Here is a 24,586-nt window from a genome sequence, read left to right on the forward strand (position 1 = left end):
GCAACAGTAGGTGAGCAGTGCTAGTAGTTCCACCGTGGGCATGTGGCTCAGAAAACAGCTCTGTGGGCAGATCAATTAGTAATAGGCTTTTAGCCATGGGCAAAACTTTTGAGATGAAAGAAGATAAAGACTTCAAGACTGAAGATGACTTTTAAAGTCATAACTTTCTAGATTAAAGCCAAATGTTCCAACTTAAAATAAATTTTTACTTTTGAAAAACGTTGAAAAAAAAATTGCCCTCTTGTGCTCTTTTGAAAGCTGAATTAATCAATTATGGACAAATGTAAATCTTCAGAGATTTAATTAAAACATTGGAGAGCGACCGTCCTGTAGGTTTTCACTCTGACCCTGACAAAGCACTCCTCACTCAACAGCTAGAGCTCTCATTGAGCTGCTAATTAGTAGACTCGGGTGTGCCAAATTAAACGGTTTAAACGGAAACCTTCAGGGTGGTAGATCTCTAGGAACGGGGCTGGTTGGAACTTGTCTCGGCATTCAGGGGAAAACCCGGCTCCATTTGGCCGACTGGGACACAGCCAGGCTATGAACCTGTGCTGTATTAGGGTTAACCTGGTCTGTTTATGTCACAACGTCCCTCAAATTTCCTACGCCTCTAGACGTCTAGATTCTGGCTTTTGCTCAGTGGCAGAGGTCCAACAGTATGTAAAAATGTAAGCTATCTTGCTTACGCATTTTTTGGAAGCCTGTCTCCTTGGTTGATGATGATAATAATAATAATAATAATAATAATAGATAATTCCCTGGCTTGATAATTCAATGCCGACATCCTTCACGTCAAATGCCTCAGCCATTTTGTGCCAGGGACTGGGTGGAGTTACCGAGAAGACTCTTCCTCACCCTAGGACTGGCTCTTCCTCATCCCTCTCTCATTACTTGGTCACACAAGTTGAGATTCTCACACCACAGCTTGTCACAGGTGGAGGACTAACTATTAAAGATCAGGTTTATCTACCTGCTGGAGTTTCACTGCAGTCGACAGTATGATTTGTGACAAATTCTTGAACTTGCAGAAAAAAAAAACGTACATTGACCGGAGCTTACTGATCTTAGTGAGGATTTTAGATATTTCTCACAAAACCGATCCTTTCTCAGTTGCTGTAACTCATTGGGTTGGGTGTTGGGTGTGGATGTACATCTCTGACTGTGACTAAACGTTGAATTCTGGTAAACAGTCTTTTTTTTTTTTTTTAAAGTGATGCCATTGACAGGTGTCACTTCCTGCCGATCTCTTCTGTACACATACAGCAGCTGCAGCAGCTGGCGCTAGGACCCAGCAGCCACCATGTCACCTACACTAAGGTTTTCCACCCGTTATGTTGCCCTCGCTGCTTCATGGTTGTGGGCAGTCTCCGGTCCCTGCCCCCCATCCACTTCCCCCCTACCACACCTACCCCCTACCACACTGCAAAATGCCAGCCACAGTGCCAGACACACCCAGTGTCTTGTTGTGAGGACCCTAGGGAGTTCACTCACACAGAGAGCAGCTCCCCTACCCAAATCACCTCCCCGCCTCCCCCCCCCCCACACAACCCCACCCTGGTCTGGCATGAGCCCTGCAGTGCTTCTGCCTTTCTGACTTCCTCTAACACAGGAAGCTGGGCCTTCTCCGCTTCTGTTTCTGTGGTTTTTTTTTTTCTTTTTTTTTTTTTTTTGGCCGACTCGTGCAGGCGACGCCTCCCCTCTCCCAGCATCCTTCAGGGGCTGTGAGGTAACCGCACAGAACGCAGTGCTGCGACAGCTCCGAAAAACGATTCGCCCCTTTTTGTTTTCGTCGTCCCGCTCGCGCTGAGTTCTTGTCGGCCTGGACGCCGGTTTTGGAAGATGCCGCTTCGTTTCGGACCGTCGACCCGGAGTCAGACCAACCGCGAGAGCTCGACGGAGGTCACGGCGCCCCGCTGCCTCTCACCGACGCGTTTCTAGAACACCGAGGAATAACCGACCGAGGAGTAACTCGGTATTCGTTGAAGCGCTCATCGCCAACCGCCAACATCGTTTCACGAAGCCCCTCGTGTGTTTTGGCTGTTTTTATTTTCTTCTGTGGCCTGGTCTCGGACTGGACCTGTGGAGGTCTTCAGAGCTGGGCTTCAGAGCTAGGCTTCAGAGCTGGGCTTTAGAACAGGACTTTAAAGCTGGGCTTTAGAACAGGACTTTAAAGCTGGGCTTTAGAACAGGACTTTAAAGCTGGGCTTTAGAAGAGGACTTTAAAGCTGGGCTTTAGAACAGGACTTTAAAGCTGGGCTTTAGAACAGGACTTTAAAGCTGGGCTTTAGAACAGGACTTTAAAGCTGGGCTTTAGAAGAGGACTTTAAAGCTGGGCTTTAGAACAGGACTTTAAAGCTGGGTTTTAGAACAGGGATTTAAAGCTGGGCTTTAGAAGAGGACTTTAAAGCTGGGCTTTAGAAGAGGACTTTAAAGCTGGGCTTTAGAACAGGGATTTAAAGCTGGGCTTTAGAACAGGACTTTAAAGCTGGGCTTTAGAACAGGGATTTAAAGCTGGGTTTTAGAACAGGGATTTAAAGCTGGGCTTTAGAAGAGGACTTTAGCGCTGGGTCTCAGAGCGGATTTTGGGGACTCTGGATTGCCTGGGCCTGGGATCCCTGAAGACTGTGCTGATGGGGAACGCTGCGGGGAGCGCCGAGCAGGCCGCCGCGCCCGAGCCCCGGGCCACGGTGGCCGTCCCCTCCCCCTCACCTCTGCAGAAGCAGGCCCCCTCCCCAAAACTGCCCATGCCCCCCGATGAGGAGCTGGAGGAGAGATTCAACACAGTGCTGGTGAGTTCAGTGCAGGGACGGAGCATCAGTAATCCCTCTCTCCCTCTCCCTCTCTCTCTCTCCCTCTCTCCCCCTCCCTCTCTCTCCCTCTCCCTCTCTCTCTCTCTCTCCCTCTCTCCCCCTCTCTCTCTCTCTCTCTCTCTCTCTCTCCCTCCCTCTCCTCCTCTCTCTCTCTCTCTCTCCCTCTCCTCTCTCCTCTCCCTGCCTCCTCTCTCTCTCCTCTCCCTCTCTCCTCTCCTCTTTCTCTCTACTCTCTCTCTCTCTCCCCCTTTCTCTCAGTCTCTTCTTTCTCTTTCCACCTCTTGTTCTCTCTTACCGTCTTTCTCCTCCTACCCCCCTCTCTCTCTCTCTCTCTTTCTCAATTTTTCTATCGCTGTCTGTCACACGTACACACACACTTACACACAGATTTCTCATTTTGGTTTGAGTACACCCAGATGCCCTTTGTGCTTGAGCTCAATGCTGAATCAATATCCCATGCAGCAGCAGCTACTGTGTCACTGCAACCATAAAACCAGTCCTGTCCATTTTTAACAAGCAGTTTAAAATGTTTTAATTTAATGACTTCAGCGAACATTTGCGCTGTGGGAGAGCCCAGCTTTGCATCGTTTCATTGCAGTTAAATGCAGTCAGTGAGGAGAGGCAAGGTAACGGGGAATGGAGATATATCACAGGTCACTGACCAAAAAATCTCTTTGTCATCATCTTAGTATTATCCAGGTTTTAATTGATTATTGTGTTGCTTCAATTCCCCAAATTTTAATTTAATTGTTGGCATGAAATCATCACCCTTTCTGAAGGACATCCAAAGTGAGAAATTTGCCCTCCTGCCACAGTCTCTCTGTGGATTCTGTCAGCGTTCAGAGTGAACCGGAGTTTTGGGTTTCAGCCCTCTACGAAATGTGAATGTTTCGTCAAAGAAAAAAGGGCCAGACATTGCTGAAACTATCAACACGTTACAAAAAGGGGGCACAAGACTTGATTTATAACCTCGTGATTCACTGTTTCCAGAATTGTTTTGTCATGTGTGAAAACGTAAAAGGACAGAAAGGGTTAATGACGGCTTCATCCCCAAACCAGTGCAGTGCGTGCAGATGATTTGTTAGAAACGCCGTCTGAGTGCGTTGCAACACCCACACTTCCCGTACCCAGGGAAACAGAACTGACTGTAGCCGACTTCTCAAAACAAAACAAACAGTGGAGTACTCGTTGTCCACTTTAATACACTGCTTAAGTATCATAATACACAAGCCCATATAGCAGCATATACGTTTATTTTGCTTTGTGACATCAAACTCTTTATCGTGCTTATTCCTAATTGTGTTTTTGGAAGTCTTCATTATTCAGTGGTGCTTTTTTTTTTTTTTTTTTTTTACAGCAGCAGGAACATAAATCAAATCAAATTTTATTTGTATAGCGTATTTTACAGCAGTTGTCACAATACGCTTTACCGACAACCCTGGCCTAAACCCCCACAAGCCTAAGGCAACAGTGGCAAGGAAAATCTCCCTGTGGCAGATGGGAAGAAACCTGGGAAGGAACCAGGCTCAAGGGGGAAACCTATCCTCCTCTGGTCGGCTCAGGGTGCCGACTGGTGACCAGCATGTCAGCCAGTTTATGCACAAGATATGATACGTGATGTGGAATAATCTTTTAGTCTTGACTTTGCACGTAGTTCTGCTGTGGAAATGCACAAAGTGTATCTGACAGGCAGTTTGAAATCGGCAGATAAATTTCGAGCTTGGCCCTTACCAACAGTCATGCCATTAAAAGCACAGATGTGTAGTTGGATTCTCAGTCAGTTGTTAAGAAACAAAAATGCTTTGCTTAGTCTTTCTGCTTCAGGGTTTTTGGTCAACTTTCTAATGTAAAATGAGAGTTGCATTGTAATTACTGGTTATAAGTGTGCAAGTATTTGTTATTGGAACTGGCTCATACTGCTGTACCTTTGACCCAACAACTGATCTGGTATCAGCTTACTCAACCCTTTCCTTACCGACCTCTGTGTGGGGAAATGGTGAAACTGCTCTGAGATCAGTATATGAAATCAAAGTCTGTCAACACTGTAAAAAAAAAAAAACTATAGGCCTGTTTTCAATGAATGTGTCCTTAGCTTGGCTCTCAGTTAAGATCAGGGTTAGTTATTTTCTTATCTGAAACAGTTCACTTCAGTTCATCACTGAAGTGAATGCAAAGAAAACTGCTTGCATTGAACGAAAATGTAACGCTTTTTCTGAAGAAAAGGTCAGATGTTGATGAATTCCTGGCTCATAGCCGGACCAATGGGGCGGTTAAGAGCCTGAGGGCCTTGTCATTAATTTCAAAGGAATATGTATCCGTCTGCAGTGCTGTTTTCAGTAGGAACGATGCTGTCAATCACACTGCATGGGCGTGGATCTAAATGTGGTCGTTAGGTCAGAACTCCATTTCCCAGAGGCTCAGGTGGTCGACGGCTTCCATTTTGGGTATTTCCCTCAATGCCCTTGGTTGAAATACAACTATGAAATCAAATTGCATTGCATTCTCTGGGGAATGTGATGGAGAATAGATGTCTGACAGCTCCGTAAAGTGAGACCCAGTACTGGTGTAATGGGGTCTCTGTAATGTCCCAGTGCTGGTGTAATGGGGTCTCTGTAGAGTCCCAGTGCTGGTGTAATGGGGTCTCTGTAGAGTCCCAGTGCTGGTGTAATGGGGTCTCTGTAGAGTCCCAGTGCTGGTGTAATGGGGTCTCTGTAATGTCCCAGTGCTGGTGTAATGGGGTCTCTGTAATGTCCCAGTGCTGGTGTAATGGGGTCTCTGTAGAGTCCCAGTGCTGGTGTAATGGGGTCTCTGTAGAGTCCCAGTGCTGGTGTAATGGGATATTGCATATTGATGTTGTTCCCTGTCTCTGGTCATTTTGCAGATTTTGGTTCCTCTTTCAGCAACGCGAGGGCAGTGCGTTTTTTTCTTTTTTTCCTTCTCATCCATGCGAGATTGGACTTTTTTTTTTTTTTTTTGGTGTTGTGTTAAGGACACATCCTCTTTTTTTGAAGTTTCTTTTCCAGCATTTCTTGTTTTTTGTTAATGAGATCATAGGTTGGCGCGCTGTAGTCAGATCAGTTCTATCTGTGGTAATGTCAAACTGAAACGTGTAGTATGATTGTGGGGGGAGAGACCATGTTAGGGAAACTGTTTTGTTAATGCTGGGGGGTGGGGTGGGGTGGGGGTGGTGGATATAGCAATTACGTACCTGTTTGGTGCCCCCCCCCAGACGGGTGATACCCTAGGCAACTGCCTAAGCTGTATTGCATTGAACTGAACCACTATGGTAAATGGTAAATGGACTGCATTTATATAGCGCTTTTATCCAAAAAAGCGCTATATAAATGCCTCTCATTCACCAGAGCAGTTAGGGGTTAGGTGTCTTGCTCAGGGACACTTCGACATGCCCAGGGTGGGGATTGAACCGGCAACCCTCCGACTGCCAGACATTCGCTCTTGCCTCCTGAGCTATGTCGCCATTATTTCTCTGAATCTCGTCACCATTGGTTTGTGAATCGTTAAGCCCCTCCCCCTCTCATGGTCACTAGCAGACTCGTTGTATTGCCGGTTGACAAGAACTCTGAAATATGTCGACAAGAGCTTTTCTTGGTGTAAATTTCAAGTCATTAGAGTTGCCTAATTTCAACTGATTAAAAAAAACATGGTGCTGTTTTGTAATGGGGTGGGGGAGGGGAGGGGGGAGGCTTTAAAATGTCAAGCTGTTTATATAAATGCCATTGTCTCATCCACTACGCCTGTATGAAATTAACAACACAATTGCCCTTAATGTTGGTGAAAGGGAAACATTTGTGGCATATTAAGTACTTCTAACACTATTCCTTTTAGTTTCTTATGAACTGCATCACTAACCTCAGTCGGATAAATTTTGTCATTACGGTAAAGAGCTTGCACTTTTGCACACCACCTTTCACAACCTTTGTCAATCTTACGGTTTCCTGCCCCCCCCCCCCCCACCCCCCCCCACCCCCATCTGCCCGAAATTACCAAATGACGCTTAAGTTCCCTTTCTCTCAATGACTTTATCCTGTCACCTGACAAGTTTAGAACTGCAGTCAGCCTATCAGAGATGCACCTTGCTAACAGTCAGAAAATATGTTTTAGAAGCTGAAACTCCTGGAGTGACATGGAGCTAAATATTTTCCACGCCAGGGGTGGGCAGGGCACATCTGTTAATAAGTTTTGTGTTAACTTCGTTATTTGTTAAACCAAATCAGTTACATGATCTGGCATTTGTAGCAAATTTTCTTTAGTTTTTTTTTGTGAAATTTGTGTGGGGTTTTTGGAACAAAACCTGAGACCCTAGAAGGCCTTCAAAATAAAAGCGGCCCTTCTCCAGTGAATCTACACATTCTGCAATTTCCGTGCAATTTGGCCATTCTCCTGTGGACTGACCTCTTGTCTTGGCCTTTTTAATGCGCAAATGTGTTTTCCTCCCAAGTAATTTTTAAAGAGGTCAGCGTAATGACATGAGAACTTGAGCCAATCAAAAGGGTTTTGTTCTTCATATCAACATACAATCATTGGCTAGTGGAACATTATTTCTCTGAATCTCGTCACCATTGGTTTGTGAAGCGTTAAGCCCCTCCCCCTCTCATGGTCAGTCAAAAAACGGGACCAAGGCATGCAAATGAATAATAACTATAATGTATGTCCTGAAATTGCATGTACACATGAAAGTGTGTGTGTGTGTGTGCGAGACACTGTTTGTGTCTGTGTTTTCATCAAGTCAAATACTGTAATGTAGGAAAATGTCAAAATAATTAGTGTCCCATTATACTGCTTCTGATGGACATACCAGTTAAATAACGGAATTTTCAATAGCTCAATATTGAAGAGCGCCCTTGATATATTTTTTCTGTGTCATGAATAATAATCGTACATGCAGTGTTGTGCTCTAAATATCAGACATTAGCTCTGATTGGATGCTTCCGTCTTATGTGTTGTGTGACCGGATTTGAGTCAGAATCCTCATGTTTAGACTGCTGACTGGACATCCCTTTAGGCCAAGCAGAGCATCCCTACTGACTCACCCATCTCAAAACTGTGTGTGTGTGTGTGTGTGTGTGTGTGTGTGCGTGCATGTGTGTGTGCCTGTTCGTGTGTGTGTCTGTATATGCCTGTGTGTGGGTGTGCATGTATGTGTGCGTGCATATGTGTGTGCCTGTTCATGCGTGTGTGTGTGTGTGCCTGTGTGTGCCTGTATGTGTATGTGCACGTGTGTGTGTGCGCATACTTAACCATTTCCTGCTCTTCACCCACTCCACCCATATTTTGTATCAACATTAAGAGTGGCGCTTGTAAAAGTAAACTTGTGAACAGGGGATTTTGACGTGTTAAGAAACAACCACAAACGGATTCTCTTGTGAGCAACACCCCAGTGAACTTTCTTTCATATCTGACCACACCCATACTTTTTGACCTGGTCTAGCAGCAACAGTACCCCTACATGTCTGACAGTAAATCAGTGAATGTTAAGTCAGATCTAGGGATAAGGGATAAATACACTAGTCTCTGCTGAGATTTTTTTTTTTTTTTTCTGTGTTACGGAAACTTGTTGATACAGAGCATAAATGAATTTGGAGATTGCGTGCGTGTGTATAAGGTCATGTGTTAGTCAACAAAAACCCAAACTCCTATTTAATCTCATTTCACCTACCCGTTTTGAGTTTGACTTACGAGTTCCCTGCAACAGAGCTAGTGGGTTGCTTTTGGACCTCGTTTAAAAAAAAAAAGGGTTTATGAGAGCAACTGTATTAATGTTACCATTAATAAGGAGCTGTGGTAATAGAAGATATTTTTTTGGGGGGGGCACTGGGGGTCTTGCAGTCAAGTTCTATGACGAGAGGTCTGAGCAAGGAGAGGAAGTGACACTCAGACAACTCTCTGTCTTTCTCGTTTTGTCTCACCCACTTCTCTTTCACTCTCTCTCAATTCAATTCAATTGATGCTTTATTGGCATGACTCCACGTTGACAATATTGCCAAAGCAATTCACAATCAACAATGACACACAGGACATATCGTTACTGTTCAAAATTTCCACAGACTTTGACTGTATGGTAACATCAGGAGACTTCAATATTCCCATTGATAACCACACTGATGCTCACGCCAGAGAACCGATCGGTCTGTTAGAGGCTTTTGGACCATCTCAGCATGTAACAGGGCCCACCCATGAACGAGGGCCTACGCCAGATTTAATCATCACAAAAGGCCTCAGTGTTACTGAAGTTCCAGCTCAGGTTTGTGAGGCATCGTGTGTCCATATTACCCATTCATCCATCCAGCCAGCCAGTATCTAACCCCACTTATTCCTGGTCAGGGTCGCAGCGGGGGCTGGCGCCTATCCCAGCATGCTTTAGGTGGGAGGCAGGGATACACACTGGACTGGTTGTGTGCACGTTGCTTCGGAAAGAATACCGTTCTTAGTTTTGACAGCTAATTGATATTAAATAAATGAACCGGAGTGCTTGGAATTCTCTGAACACCAGCATTTTATTTTCTCTGTTCATAATTAATAAGGAAAAAAATAAAAAATCAGTTTCTGTTTTAACAGTGCGTTAATTCCGGTATTGAATCTTTCCGCAGAACTCGATGAACCTGCCCCCGGACAAAGTGACGCTGCTGAGTCAGTACGACAGCGACAAGAAGTGGGAGCTGGTCTGCGATCAGGTGAGAACCTCCTCCGCAGAACCCGGGACCTACCCGTTTCTATGGTTACCGCCACGGAACCTGCCCAGCTCGTTTTAGTGTGTTTGCTCTGATGGAACCCGGCACCTACCCGTTTCTATGGTTACCGCCACGGAACCTGCCCAGCTCATTTTAGTGTGTTTGCTCTGATAGATCCCGGGATCTACCCGTTTCTATCTACCCGTTTCTATGGTTACCTAGGTTATTTTGAACATATATTTAATATATATATATATATATATATATATATAAAATAAATGTTCAAAATATATAAGGGCCATATAAGGTTGCCTCATGCCAGGATGAAGGCTGCTTGCTAAAACCTTTTAATATTTGGCCTCATCTGAAACAAATGATGTTGTGCGGAGATGACGATGTTATAAAACTAGGCTGAGCAATAGCGAAAGGTTTCCGCCTGCAATCCGGCTTCTTGCTGAAATATTTTTTTTTGCACCAGGTTGTTTGTGAATATGAGAATATTACATATTACCGGTATTTTAGCGAAGCAGAATCAACTGATTTAGCTGGATAACTGTGCTGAGCTCACAGCTCTGTTTACTTCCGTCCACGTTTCAGATTTTGGAGGGTCCCAGGTTTTACTCAGTGCAGTTATCCAGCTAACTCAGTAATCCTGCTTCATGGTTTTACTCGGTGCAGTTATCCAGCTAACTCAGTAATCCTGCTTCATGGTTTTACTCGGTGCAGTTATCCAGCTAACTCAGTAATCCTGCTCTGTGATACAGGGTTTTACTCGGTGCAGTTATCCAGCTAACTCAGTAATCCTGCTCTGTGAAACAGGGCCCTGTTTGAACTCACACACGTCAAATACATTCTCTGTGCACATTTGAGAATCGCACTGTATCCGCTGATACTATTGCATTTTCCCCAATGTGATTCCATTTGAGAATGAACGTCTCTGCTGTTATTTGTTTGAGGTTTTTATTTTTCCCAGACCTGGAGTTTTTTTCTTTTTGCCAATTTTTTTGTTCTTCAATTTTTGCTGCACGGTGGTGGATCTTTACCCCGGTATCTCTGTAGAAAGCGCTGTACTGTGTACAAACCCAACGGAACAGACTCAAATATCCTATCGATGAAACACAGAAGTGTTTCCAAGCATGGCCAGAGGGCCGCCAGGCGATACCGTCGTCCTTCGCACAGCGGCGAAGGCCGCCCACCGCAAGCGTACGTCGCCGCCCATAAATATTATCCGTCGCCATGGCAACCGTGGCGTCAGCCGTCTTCCTGTGCCGCGCGGGCGGGGGGGTGGGGGGGGGCCGTGTGCAGAGCTGCAGAGGGCTGCGGTTTAAAAAGCCGCCGCTCGCCTTCCAAGAAGAAGGGCCTCGGCCTGCCCTCGTCACCGCCGAGGTTCGAACGGCGGCCATTTTGTTTTCTACTCCGGCTGGGAGGAGCCGCTGAGGTCTTCTGCAAACCGGTGCATCTGCTTCGTCTGGCTGCAGCGTTCGGGTCTGGGGCATTGCTTAGTTTCGATAAATTAGTATATATACTACGTATTCAATGCTACCTCAGAACAAAAAAAAATAATAATAAATTGTAGCAAATTTTTTTAATAAATCCACAAATTTCTAAATTCCAAGTGGTTATATTGCTCATTTTATCTTCGCCATTGACTGTGATGCACAACATAACAACATATAAAGTAAATGCCAATCTAGTGTACATCCGGTCTGTAGAGTCATATACAGCCCACCGTCTATTGAAATATGGCTTTTAAAAAAATCTGAGACTGTGATGACACTTAAAGGTAATGAGTTCACAAAGCAGCAGTTGCATGGCCCTTGTTGGCACAAAGCGTGGGCTTTGCGGTAAGAAAACCTTAATCTGAAGAAGCAGCGCACTGAGTGCACCTGCTCCCCTGTCTCTGTAGGAGCGCTTCCAGGTGAGAAACCCGCCCTCTGCGTACCTGTCGAAGATCAAGAGCTACCTGGACCAGGGCGGAACCTCTCGGGTAAGCGACTTCCTCCTCTCTGCTCCGTAGTGCCAAGCGTTGGCAATACAGAGCCGTGCCACTAGATGTCACCGTAGCAAGCACGGGCCAGAGTGTCCCTTATGAATTGTGTGCGTGAAGAAGGGTGTACGGACTGCGGTTGATAAGATGTAATTCCCTCCCCTAGTCCAGCGTCCTCGGGGCAACGTTCTCTCGTAAATGATCTAACGTTTTCTTATTTGAGCCTCCGAGTTCCTTCACCAGGGTACGTAACTTACGTAGAGTACAGTCCTTATAACATTACTTTACATTACAGACATTTGGCAGACACTTATCCAGAGCGACGTACAACAAAGTGTATAACCGTGACCAGGAACAAGTGTGTTGAAAACCCTAGAGGGAAGTGCAGTTCCAAGTGCAGGGAGCGAGCGCGTAGTTTAACTTGGACCCTGAAGGTTAATCTGATCAATCTGATAAAGCCCACACTAGCAGCGGACACACACATCCGTGTTCCATCATCCGTTATGGTCTGTTTCAGTTTCAGTTGCAGTTGCGGTTCTCACTTTTCAGTGTCAGTTAGAGAAGACCTAGCGACTTCAAAACTTTAAGCTCTCTGTTTCTCTATTCTCCGTTTCTTTCTGTTATTATTATATAACAGTAAGAGGTGGCCAATTGCGAAACCTACCTACAATTGCAAAGCAAAGCACACCTCATTCAACAGCTAGATATCTGCCATCCTGTAGGTTTTCACTCCAACCCTAACAAAGCACACCTCATTCAACAGCTAGAGATCTACCGTCTTGTAGGTTTTCACTCCAACCCTAACAAAAAACACCTCACTCAACAGCTAGAGACCTACCATCCTGTAGGTTTTCACTCCAACCCAAACAAAGCACACCTCCTTCAACAGCTAGTTGAGCTGCTAATCAGTAGAACCAGGTGTGCCAAATTGGGGTTGAAATGAAAATCTACAGGATGGTAGATCTCCAGGAACAGGGCTAGGCAGCCCTGGGTTAGACATGTCTGGAGCTCATTATCTTCAGATTTGTTTTGATCTTTTCTGCTGGGTACACAGTAATGAGTTTGTCTGTCTGCGGTCCCTCAGTTTAAGAAACGTGTCCAGGAGTGCACCAAGGTCCTGAGAGAGCTGGAGATTTCCCTTCGGACCAATCACATTGGGTGAGGACCACAATTCCCCTGTCCTATCACACAGAGTCTCTGTTGTAACCAGATGGTCAACTGCTTTTCTTCAGTTCTCTCCACTTGCTTATACTACAGTGTTCTGGCTGGTAACAGAGGTTTATGGGTTTATATTAAAGTTTATGAACATACTTGACGAGATGTTCCTAAGGAGAGGAAACTATTTCCAATGGGTGCAGAGTAAAATGTCTAGTGTTAATTCCTCTCTAACTGAGTGCATAAGGGTCCAGTTGGGACCATATGTACTGTTAGAGTTGATTTAAAACAGTACATATTAAAACATTTTTCTGTGTGCGGTCCTTGGTCACGCCCATTCATGAATATTCATAAGAGGAGTCATATCTGAACGTTTCAGCTTCAACCACAGAGAAACGGAATAAGAATGATTGAATAATTTTTTTTTGTGCTAAACAGTAATGTGTCTATCTAGATAGATCGGTGAATTTATAACGCAATGATTTAGAAATCATACCATGCAATTAGTAAAGAGATACACAACTTTCAATGCTGAAAACAAAGAGTTGACTATCTGGTTATTCTCTGTAATCTGTCAGTGTATTGCATGCTGCTGCAGCTGACTGTAAGGTTGCATGGAGCTGGTGCATGAAGAGAGATCTACGCTCATGCTGGTCCCCAGTCATAATCCTGGCATCAAAGCTCGGATACAACCCAGATCCCGATTTTTAAAAAGCAGAAATGTTTGTATCGGTTATTCCTCCTCATGATCTGACTGCTTTTCCTCTATGTCTCAGGTGGGCCCAGGAGTTTCTCAATGAACAGAACCAGGGTCTGGACGTGCTGGTGGACTACCTGTCCATGGCCCAGCTGACTGTCCCGTGAGTGACCGCCACCCCCCCCCCCCCTCCTTAAAAACACATCACTCCTCAGCCATCCACCCTTAAAAACTTCCCTAATTATTCAGCACAGTGGTTCCCTAACTCCCAAAATTTGAAGGTAGTGGTAAGTTGGGTAACCCAGTGCTGGCTCTGACCTTTAAGGGACAACAAGCATGGTTTGTTTTTTATTTTTATTTTTATACATCTACATTATAAATATGTAGACTTATGTAATTTTGAAAGGGGTAGGCCTACTTATTAAGTGTGTTTTGGGTAGTTATGTATTAGGGGGCTCAGAAAATTTTGAAACTCCAGATTTATCAAATGCAGAAGGACTTCCACTGGGTGGGCTAACAGTAGTCTATAGCAGAGGATTCCCGGACTGTCTAATTCCCAGACTCACTGAATGAGTATGCTTTCCATATCCATCACTTAATAAAATGTAGCCCAACTTGTGTTCATAATAGGAAATAAAACATTTATTAAGCAAACATTTATTATATAAAAAAAGACAAATTACTGGTGTAGATGCTAGCTAGTGCCGTGTTTAGTTGGATCAATGTGATTATTTAAGGAAGGGGAATAAAACGTCTTTTTTATACGTCTTTTTTTGTGAGCCACCCCAAGCTCTCTGAAGACCCACCAACCACTAACTGAAGGCTCAGTAACACAATTGCTGGCTCAGCTCACCCAATCAGTGCCCTTTGAAAGGAAAGGAAAAATAAAAAGTAATAACAGGCACATAGGGTCTGTTATCTCAGGGCGTGCATCACTATATGATTATTGATCAAAGCCTTTGTGTGTGTGCGTGCGTACGTGCGTTCGTGTGTGTGTGTGTGTGTGTGTGTGCAGAAATGACGTGGAGAATGTGGACAATGGGGTGCTGGTGGGAGAGAGAGGAGGAAAGACGATGGATAAATCGATTGAGGACTTGAATAAGAGCGCCGGAAACTCACCCACCCATTCCATCACCAAATCCACCCGCTCCCTAACCGTGCGGTAAGTCCCACCCACTCCCTGGTGGTATGTTAAGCACCGCCCACTCCCTGGTGGTATGTTAAGCACCGCCCATTCCCTGATGGTATGTTAAGCACCGCCCATTCCCTGATGGTATGTTAAGCACCGCCCGCTCCCTAATCGTGCAGTAAGTCCCGCCCACTCCCTAACGACATGGTAAGCCCTCCCCACTCCCTAACGACATGGTAAGCCCCCCCCACTCCCTAACAACATGGTAAGCCCCCCCCACTCCCTAACTACATGGTAAGCCCCCCCCCACTCCCTAACTACATGGTAAGCCCCGCCCACTCCCTAACGACATGGTAAGCCCCGCCCACTCCCTAACGACATGGTAAGCCCGCCCACTCCCTAACAACATGGTAAGCCCCGCCCCACTCCCTAACGATATGGTAAGCCCCGCCCACTCCCTAACGACATGGTAAGCCCCGCCCACTCCCTAACGACATGGTAAGCCCTACTCTGCAGTACCCCACTGCTGCACAGCACACATTTACCTCTGCTTACAGACAGGAGGCGCACACAGCTTTTATACTTTCCTCATACGCACACATACAAGCATGCACACATACGCTCATGCAAAAACACACACACACACACGCATGCACACATATATGCACACGCAAACGCACACACACACACACGCACGCACACACGCAGGTGCACACTTTTCACTGCAGTGCACGTACAAAGCGGCCATTTTCTGCTTTCACACCGGTCGACTTGTAAATGGCGGCGGATCTGCTCTGAGTCTATAAATACGGGACCCTGTCTGTCTCACCGTGGTGTGCTGATCTAGTCCCCTGCGCTCTGTGGTACGCGGGTATCTAGCATCTTTAGCACCACGCTGTGGTCTCCATCTCACTTCGCTAAATGGGACATTAAATATTAACCGTGGTATAAATAGCAGACGTGCAGCTCCGCCATCGCTTGTTTGCGTTCAGGCACTTCTTCTGTGCAAGAATTACCCCCCCCCCCCCCCTGTGTTCTAGTGGCAAGTTTATATTTAAAACTTTATTTACGCGCTACAGCTCATATGCGCGGAAATCCGAAGCGCTTCGCACAACACGCACACCTGCATACACGCATGTGTAAAATAAACAGACAAAAAGCAGAAAATAAAAGTGGATAAACGCATAATACATACACAGAAAAGCAAACAACCCTAGTCAAAACCATGGAAAAAAAAGAAAGTTTTGAACCCACAAGCAGGTCAGGCAAGAGCCTTAATATATACAAAACACCAAGATACTGTGTCTAATTATTAGATATTTTTCACGATGCCAGCTGTTTCACATAAGAGTCTCTTTGGGCCTTATCCCCTTTTTAGGTAATTATCTAGAATATGCCTAATTTATAAATGCTTAACACAGAGGTATTAGGGTTGTGTTGCGGATTTATAAGAAGCCTGAATTGATGCCAGAGGGCCAAATAGGTCACTGACATTTTAAAATGGGTCAGATTCATGCTTGTGATTTGTAAGGAAGCAGGGTGCTGACCTAACAGACTGATCTGTAACAGCCAATAGGTGCCAACAGTGGACAACATATACAGTATATGTTGCTCCGTTTAATACAACTTGTTTGCTTTGCTTGTTTATTGAAAGTGAATGAATTAAATGTTATTTATACAGCACATTTCCAGAGCAAGTGTCAGAAGGTGCTTCACAGATCATTAAATACAATTCGCGAAAACCCATCAGCGCACGCACAATACAACCACAAGCTACACACAATGACATCATTGAAATGTCTGCCTGCGCAAAAAAAAAAGGTTTTCAAAGATTGTATTAAAACAGCCCTCAGTGTTCACTGATCTAATGTCCAAGGGAAGACTATTCCAAAACCCTGGGGCTATAGAGTCAAAAGGGTGATCACCCCCACCCCCCCACCCCCCCACCCCTTTTTAAATTTAGTCCTTGGGATGGCTGGCAAACCCTGGTCAGAACAAGTCTTGCTCGTGAAATGAGAAGACAGGAGAAGATGGGAGATCAGAAATATAAGGGGGAGCTAGATCATGGAGTGCCTTGAAAGTGACTAGAATTTTATTTTTTAAAAACTGTCCTACATTTCACCCGTATGCAGTGCAGACAAGCCAAAATAGAACAGATGTGAAATGTTATTTGCTTCTCTTACCCTTGTTTCTCTGTGTTCATCTTGTTCTCTCCATCTCTCTCTGTTCTTCCCGCCGCCCCTCTCACTTCTCTCTGCTTCCCTCTCTCCTCTTCGTCCTTCGTCGTCTTCCTCCGGCAGGTTGAACACGTTTGCGCACAGCGTGAAAACGCTGCGCTCTCCGCGAGTCGTTGGGCAGGAGGACGTGCACGTCTGCATCATGTGCCTGCGCGCCATCATGAACTACCAGGTGACTAAACGCCAACTACCCAACAACCCCTCTGCAATCCTACAACTGCTCTCCTACCCCACAACCCCTGTTATCCTACAACTCCTCTCCTACCCTACAACTCCTCTCACATCATACAACTCCTCTGCTATCCTACAGCTCCTCTTCTCTTACAACTCCTCTGCTATCCTACAACTCATCTCCTACCCTACAACTCCTCTCCTACCCTACAACTCCTCTTCTATCCCACAACTCCTCTTCTATCATACAACTCCTCTGCTATCCTACTACTCCTCTCCTACCCAACAACTCCTCTCCTACCCTACAACTCCTCTCCTACCCTACAACTCCTCTTCCACTCATCTACTTCATAACTGTAGGACAGCATTTCTTAAACTGTGGGTCGGGACCCAAAATGGTTCAGAGAAGTGTATCTGGGGGGGCCCCAGAATGAGCCTGTAGTGTAGTCCATTCGGGGTATGCCGGTATGAGTATTTGAGGGGGTCCCCCAAAGGTACTACATTTTTCATTTTGGGTCCTGTTATTGAGAAGTTTAAGAACCAGTGCTCTGCGAGTCTTGGAGGTGTTGGAAGGTAATGGGAGTTTCCAGTGTGACATCACAGTTGAAGATCATTTATGAATGTTTCCAGAGGGCATCGCAGCTAGTCACTCCCCCTTCATGAATATTCATGAGATGCATGGAACTGGAATGTTTCAGTGTTGTGTGTGTTTAGGATGCAGGAGATGTATTCGTGTGGCAGTGATGTGTGGGGGGCCGGTGTAGAAGCAGAGTGACCATATTGTGTCGTCTTATCTGCAGTCCGGCTTTAACCTGGTGATGACCCACCCACGCTGTGTGAACGAAATCACTCTCAGTCTAAACAACAAGAGCCCCAGGTAAGAGAACCCGCCTTTTCTTCTGTGTTTCATGTGTGTGTTTAAATCTTGGATTAACCTTACTATATATGTGTGTGTGTGCGCGTACACACTCACGCATGTGGGTGTGTGTGTCTGTGTGTTTGTGCACACATGCACTCACGCATGTGTGTGTGTATGTGTTTGTGTTTCGTGTGTGCATTTTGCATGGATGTACTTGGATTAATTACCTATGTGTAGATAATGAATACATTACACATTATGCTGGGTATTTGTTTCTGTAACTCTGTTGCATTGCTTGATTTGACCCCAGTAACTGTGGCCCAGTCTGTGGTTGGATTAGCGGCTGTGTTTGTGCAGATTTGGGGATCCTGGTGCTGTGTTGCTTTATTAACTCCAGTCACTGGGCTCTACTCTGCAGGACCAAGGCGCTAGTGCTGGAGCTGCTGGCTGCAGTGTGCCTAGTGAGGGGAGGTCATGACATCATCCTCTCAGCCTTCAACAACTTCAAAGAGGTCAGGGCGGTTTTACACTTCCGGGTCACGCTGCGGTCTGTCTCAGCCCCACAGCTAGAGGCTCGAGCCCAGTGTTCTATCAGGGGGTTTACCACTTCCGGGTCACGCTGTGGTCTGTCTCAGGCCGACAGCTAGAGGCCCGAGCCCAGTGTTCAGTCAGCAGGTTTAATACTTCCGGGTCGCCCTGTCATTTGTCTCAGCCTCACAGCTAGAGCTCCAAGTGTTTAATCAGTGCTTCCGCCATCTTTTCTCCAACTTACAGTTAAAAATCAGGTTTCCATTAGTCTAATATTGAAAAACACCTGAAGTGTGGCTAAACAGAAGTATTGGGGACTTTAATAAAATATAGGGCAGGTATGTCCTTGACCGTATGGCTAGAATTCAATCAGAAAGTGTCCTTATATTTGACTCATGTTTAAATATAAACCCTTTTGCATGGCTACAGTGTTTTAAAAATCTTTTTAAATGGCTTGTTTTCTTCATAAAAACTGTCTGGCGGGTTCAGTTATGCCATTTAGCTGAAGACAAAGACGTTTCTGAAGGTGAAGAAGGTAACATTGACATTTGACAGGTATTTGTACGTCAAAGTTCAGGAGAAATGTTGTCTGATTGCTGGTCTACACGCCCGTGCTTTATCTTGTATTTAGGTGAGCGGGGAGAAGAACCGCTTTGAGAAGCTCATGGAGTATTTCATGAAGGAGGACAGCAACATTGACTTCATGGTGAGTAGGCTGCCAAAACCTGGAATGGGTCAAACGGTTACACATTGGGAGTACAATATTCCATCCATAATTAGGCAAAATGGTAAACTTCTAATCCCCGTTCCTAATGTCTAATCTTTCCATGTAGGTGGCCTGCATGCAGTTCATAAACATTGTGGTCCATTCAGTGGAGAATATGAACTGTCGTGTGCACCTGCAGTTTGAGTTCACTCAGCATGGCCTAGACCAGTATCTGGAGGTGAGTCACAGGCACAGGCACCAACCCTACATTCAACCCTCAACAGCTGTCACCTCAACAGGCTAACCCTACACCTAACCCTCAACAACTATCACCACAACAGGCTAACCCTACACCTAACCCTCAACAACTATCACCACAACAGGCTAACCCTACACCTAACCCTCAACCACCATCACCACAACAGGCTAACCCTACACCTAACCCTCAACAACCATCACCACAACAGGCTAACCCTACACCTAACCCTCAACAACCATCACCACAACAGGCTAACCCTACACCTAACCCTCAACAACCATCACCTCAACGGGCTAGCCCTACACCTAACCCTCAACAATCATCATCACAACAGACTAACCCTACACCTAACCCTCAACAACCATCACCACAACAGGCTAACACAACACCTAACCCTCAACAACCATCAGCACAACAGGCTAACCCTACACCTAACCCTCAACAACCATCAGCACAACAGGCTAACCCTACACCTAACCCTCAACAACCATCAGCACAACAGGCCAATTCTACACCCATCCGTCAAGATACAAGATTCCTTATTGCCATGTGTAACAAGTACAATGGAATGCTTACTCCCCATTCACTCCCGCAGGATAAATTCTAAACATAGATTTCAACAATAGATAAAAAAATAAAAAAACAACCATCACCCCCAAAGCACAATTCCTATGCTTACCCGCCCTCATCTGCAGAAGTAACACAAAAAAAATCACACCTGGTCCAGGTGAAACATGTATAATAACTATTCTAGATTTGTTATTTGATTGTTAGCTCTGTGGTCAGTGTGCTCTCTAAACCCTGTGTTTCTGTATATTTTTACATGAGTGTGTGTTTGTCTGTCTTTTTGACCTGTGTGTGTGCATATGTTTGTGTATTTGTATGTATCTACATGTGGATGTGTTTGTGTGTATGCACATTTCGGTGCGTTTTAATTTGCGTGTGTTTGTGCGTATTTGTATTTGAATGTGTTTGTGCATATTTACATCTGTGTGTGTTTGTGTGACAGAAACTGAAGTCCACAGAAAGTGAGAAGCTGCTGGTGCAGATCCAGGCTTACCTGGACAACGTGTTTGACGTGGGGGCTCTGCTGGAGGACGTGGAATCCAAGGGGAGCGAACTGGAGCACATAGAGGAGCTACAGTCACACAACGCACAGGTGAGAACATGCACCTTCACCCACACACACACACGCACACGCACACACACACCTTCACAGACACACACACATACATGCACACACACAAGCACACACACACACGCACACACACAAACACGCACGTTCGGTGGTGATGACGGCTGTGTGTTTGGTGGTGATGACGGCTGTGTGTTTGGTGGTGATGACGGCTGTGTGTTTGGTGGTGATGACGGCTGTGTGTTTGGTGGTGATGACGGTTGTGTGTATGGTGATGACGACGGCTGTGTGTTTGGTGGTGATGACGGCTGTGTGTTTGGTGATGATGACGGCTGTGTGTTTGGTGGTGATGACGGCTGTGTGTTTGGTGGTGATGACGGCTGTGTGTTTGGTGGTGATGACGGCTGTGTGTTTGGTGATGACGACGGCTGTGTGTTGTGGTGATGATGACGGCTGTGTGTTTGGTGATGATGACGGCTGTGTGTTTGGTGGTGATGACGGCTGTGTGTTTGGTGGTGATGACGGCTGTGTGTTTGGTGATGACGAGACGGCTGTGTGTTTGGTGATGATGACGGCTGTGTGTTGTTCCTCTTGTGTTGTAGCTGACTGCTCAGCTGCGAGAGTGTGAGGACCAGGCCATGGAGAAGATAGCTGAGGTGGAAAAGCAGCTCCTGCAGGCCAGTAAGGAGGTTGAGGTGCTGAAGGTACGGCAATGACAGATTCCAAAAACAAAAAACACTTGGGCTCTCTGATACAAATTACTAGGCCTTGTGAGGATATTAAGACATTTAAAAAATTTGAGTAAATTTTACTCCTTTGACTTTTACGTCACTTTATCCTGTATATTGTCACTTTAAAAGTATATTTAGAACCTTTATAAAATCTTCAACTCTGCATGCCTGTGTGTGTATATGTATGTGTCCACTGTGTATGCGTCTCTGTGTACACGTGTGCATACTGTATGTGTATCGTACTGAGCGTGTGCGGGTGTAAACGCAAGTGTATTTACAGTACGTGTGTTTGTGCATGTGCGTAACTGTGTGTACGCATGTAAACATAAGTGCGTGTGTGTGCGTGTGTGTGTTTGGTGCAGGAGAGCCTGCGGGACTCCTGTGGCCAGGTGACCTCCCTGCAGCAGAGGGAGCGTGAGAGGGAGCTGCAGCGGGACAGGGAGCGGGACAGGGAGCGTCCGCCCCTCTCCCCCACCCAGGCCCCGTTCCTCGCCCCCTTCCAGCTGGAGCAGAAGCTGCAGGAGCTGGAGGATCGCGGCCTGATCCGCCTGGAGCGCTCCGCCTCCGGGGAGCTGGACATCAAGGTCATACCCGTCATCGTCACGGAGCCCGCGTCTGTCACGGGTAAGCCCCGCCCCCTCACCCGCCACGAGCCGACTCCCCCCTGAAATAAAGCCCTCAGAGTTACTGGGCTAAATGGTGTGTAATGTAATGAGTGGACGAGCCACAGGCTACAGACTGGTACCATGGGAACACAACATCTCATCCAGTGTCTTAGTCCTCACCGTCAGCATCTCATCCAGTGTTTTATCGCACACGCAGGTCAAACCCTCGAAAGGACTCATCCAGCTGCACTCCTTCCTGCTCAGGATTCAGATCCAAACTCACCCCCGCTCAGTGCACCACCTCCTCCTCCGCCTCCTCCTCCTCTTCCAGGAGCAGGACCACCCCCACCCCCTCCCCCACCGCTACCTGGAGCAGGACCACCTCCACCCCCGCCCCCACCCCTACCTGGAGCAGGACCACCCCCGCCCCCACCCCTACCTGGAGCAGGACCGCCCCCACCCCTCCCCCACCTGGAGCAGGACCACCCCCCCCTCCTGGGGGTGGACCTCCGCCCCCTCCTGGAGGCCCAACTGTTGGAAGCAGCGGTCCAGGTGAGCATCCGATGTTCTCTCTGCTAGCTCGCCGCTTCAGATTCCCAGACCCACCTAAATGCTCATGAGCACACTGAACACTCGTTCACACACTCAGCATTCGTTTAGCTTCGTAACCTATCCCACGGATCCACCGCTAACAAAAACCTCAAGTGCCTCTGCAGGGGCCCCACCAGGGACCGTGGGCCCCATGGCAAGATCATGCATTGGGTCCCACCACACCAGGCCAACCCATCCCAGCACAATTACAGCACAATGTGTTTTGGGGGATCTCTGTAATCATCCCAACTCCCACTCTCACCCATACGGCCACTGCACCCCTGCTATGACTAAAGCTCAAGGCTTCTCGGTAGAACTAGCATGCTGGCACTGCAGTGAAGGCTAAAACTTGACTTGTGCAACGGCTTCTGCGTCCAGCTTCATGAATGGTTACAAGCCCAGTTCCGAAGTCAATGTTCTGTACCTCCATTGCCTTCAAGTACCAGTAGTGATAGTCAGTTAAGAACATTATAATCGGGTATTTGTGTTCTTACACCTTAAAAGGGATGTGAAGCACTCATTAATGTGACTCTGGTCCATTTTGTATTTTACCTTAGATGTGGCCCAGCATTACAATCCAAAATTGACCCATATTTGCTAGAAAAATGAACCAAAGTTTGCTTTTTTTTTAAACAGCTATGGCACAGCCATCTTGGAACAAGGTAAAAAGGTAAAAAAGCAAACAAAACGAAATAAGTCACATTACCAAGTGTTTCACTTCCCAAAGGAATTGTGATCCAGCGACTGTGGCCGGAAATAGAGAGGGCACGTTTCATGATTTTGCCCCCCCCATACCCCCCCCCCGCCCCCCGTGCAGGAGTCAAAGGCAAAAAGCCCATCCAGACGAAGTACCGCATGCCCCTGCTTAACTGGCAGGCTCTGAAGCCCACCCAGGTGACGGGCACCGTCTTCAGCGAGCTGGACGACGAGAACGTCCTCGGGGTGAGGGCCCAAGCGAAGAGCCTGCCTCTCGTATCGTCGCTCTGTGTTCCTCTTTTCATGCCCGTCTGTCTCTATGTCTGATTGTAAACCCTGAGACCACAGAAATGTCTCTGCCGTTTTTTCGGTTTTTGCTTTTTGCTCCCTCTGTCACAGTGGCTGTTCCTCTCTGTTCCTGGAGACCTACCGTCCCGCAGGTTTTCATTTCAACCATAATTTGGCACACCTGATTCTTCTAATCAGCAGGACGGTAGATCTCTAGCTGTTGAGTGAGGTGTGATTTGTGGGGCTTGGAGTGAAAACCTACAGGACGGTAGATCTCTTGGAACAGGGTTGGGAACCACTGCTAAATTGATTCGGTGATTGAGGCTGACAGTGCCAGATCAGTGCCACTAGGGGGCGGCAGTGCTCACGGTCCCCCATCCTCTCTATCAGGAGCTGAACATGATGGCCTTCGAGGAGCAGTTCAAGACGAAGGCCCAGGGCGCCCCGCCGGGCCTGGACAAGCTGAAGGTAAAGACGGCCAAGAAGGAGCCCAGCAAGGTGGCCCTCATCGAGTCCAACAGGGCCAAGAACCTGGCCATCACCCTGCGCAAGGCTGGGATAGGAGCAGCCCAAATCTGCACCGCCATAGAGAAGTATGCACCCTTTACACCAACACATACGCCTCCCATACCGCACCCAACACCGCCATAGAGGAGTATGCCTCCTTCATACCACGTACTCCTCCCATACCACACCCAACACTACCATAGACATGCAACATGCATTAACACATTTACGTCCTAGTAGAGGTTTGTTTACCGACTACGATTTTTTTTTGTGCTCCACTATGATGTTCTACCAACCTCTCTGTTTATTTTCAGCTTTAACCATTAGAGTATGTTTTTGGAATTTTTTTTTTTTTTCAAAATTCCAAGTCGGTGTTCTAGAACTCCAACACTTTCAGTCACCAGTGATGATCGTCACACCAGCATTAGAATGTTCAGTTAAGAACATTCCTACCACATATTTGGGGTGTGTCTCAGACCTTTAAGGGTTCATACCTCCTCCTTTTACCAGTCTTCTTTTTCCACTGCTCATTCTCTCCCTCTTCATCTCCTTCCCATTCTGCGCAGCTACGACCAGGAGGCCCTGAGCCTGGACTTCCTGGAGCTGCTGGAGAGGTTCATCCCGTCGGACTACGAGCTGAAGCTGATCCAGAACTACGAGCGTGAGGGCCGCCCGCTGGAGGACCTGTCGGACGAGGACCGCTTCATGGTGCGCTTCGGCAAGATCCCGCGCCTGGCCCAGCGGATCAACACCCTCACCTTCATGGGCAACTTCCCCGACAGCGCCAAGACGCTGCAGCCGGT

General features: G+C 46.7%; 1 protein-coding gene across 1 annotated transcript in view; it reads left to right on the forward strand.

Moving 5' to 3' along the window:
• Positions 1-1,709: 1,709 nt before the first annotated feature.
• Positions 1,710-24,586, forward strand: part of LOC135243274 (formin-like protein 1) — a 28,452-nt gene continuing 5,575 nt past the window's right edge. Inside the window, 19 exon segments of the mRNA XM_064314985.1 lie at positions 1,710-2,792; positions 9,422-9,505; positions 11,409-11,489; positions 12,574-12,647; positions 13,421-13,504; positions 14,357-14,503; positions 16,771-16,879; positions 17,679-17,755; positions 18,156-18,249; positions 18,897-18,971; positions 19,099-19,209; positions 20,240-20,389; positions 20,968-21,069; positions 21,459-21,720; positions 21,919-22,136; positions 22,139-22,253; positions 23,110-23,234; positions 23,667-23,869; positions 24,350-24,584. Coding sequence (XP_064171055.1) covers positions 2,634-2,792; positions 9,422-9,505; positions 11,409-11,489; positions 12,574-12,647; positions 13,421-13,504; positions 14,357-14,503; positions 16,771-16,879; positions 17,679-17,755; positions 18,156-18,249; positions 18,897-18,971; positions 19,099-19,209; positions 20,240-20,389; positions 20,968-21,069; positions 21,459-21,720; positions 21,919-22,136; positions 22,139-22,253; positions 23,110-23,234; positions 23,667-23,869; positions 24,350-24,584 — 2,505 coding nt within the window. The 5' untranslated portion in view covers positions 1,710-2,633.

The sequence above is a fragment of the Anguilla rostrata genome, chromosome 17 (genome assembly GCF_018555375.3).
Source record: "Anguilla rostrata isolate EN2019 chromosome 17, ASM1855537v3, whole genome shotgun sequence".
Classification (NCBI taxonomy): domain Eukaryota; kingdom Metazoa; phylum Chordata; class Actinopteri; order Anguilliformes; family Anguillidae; genus Anguilla; species Anguilla rostrata.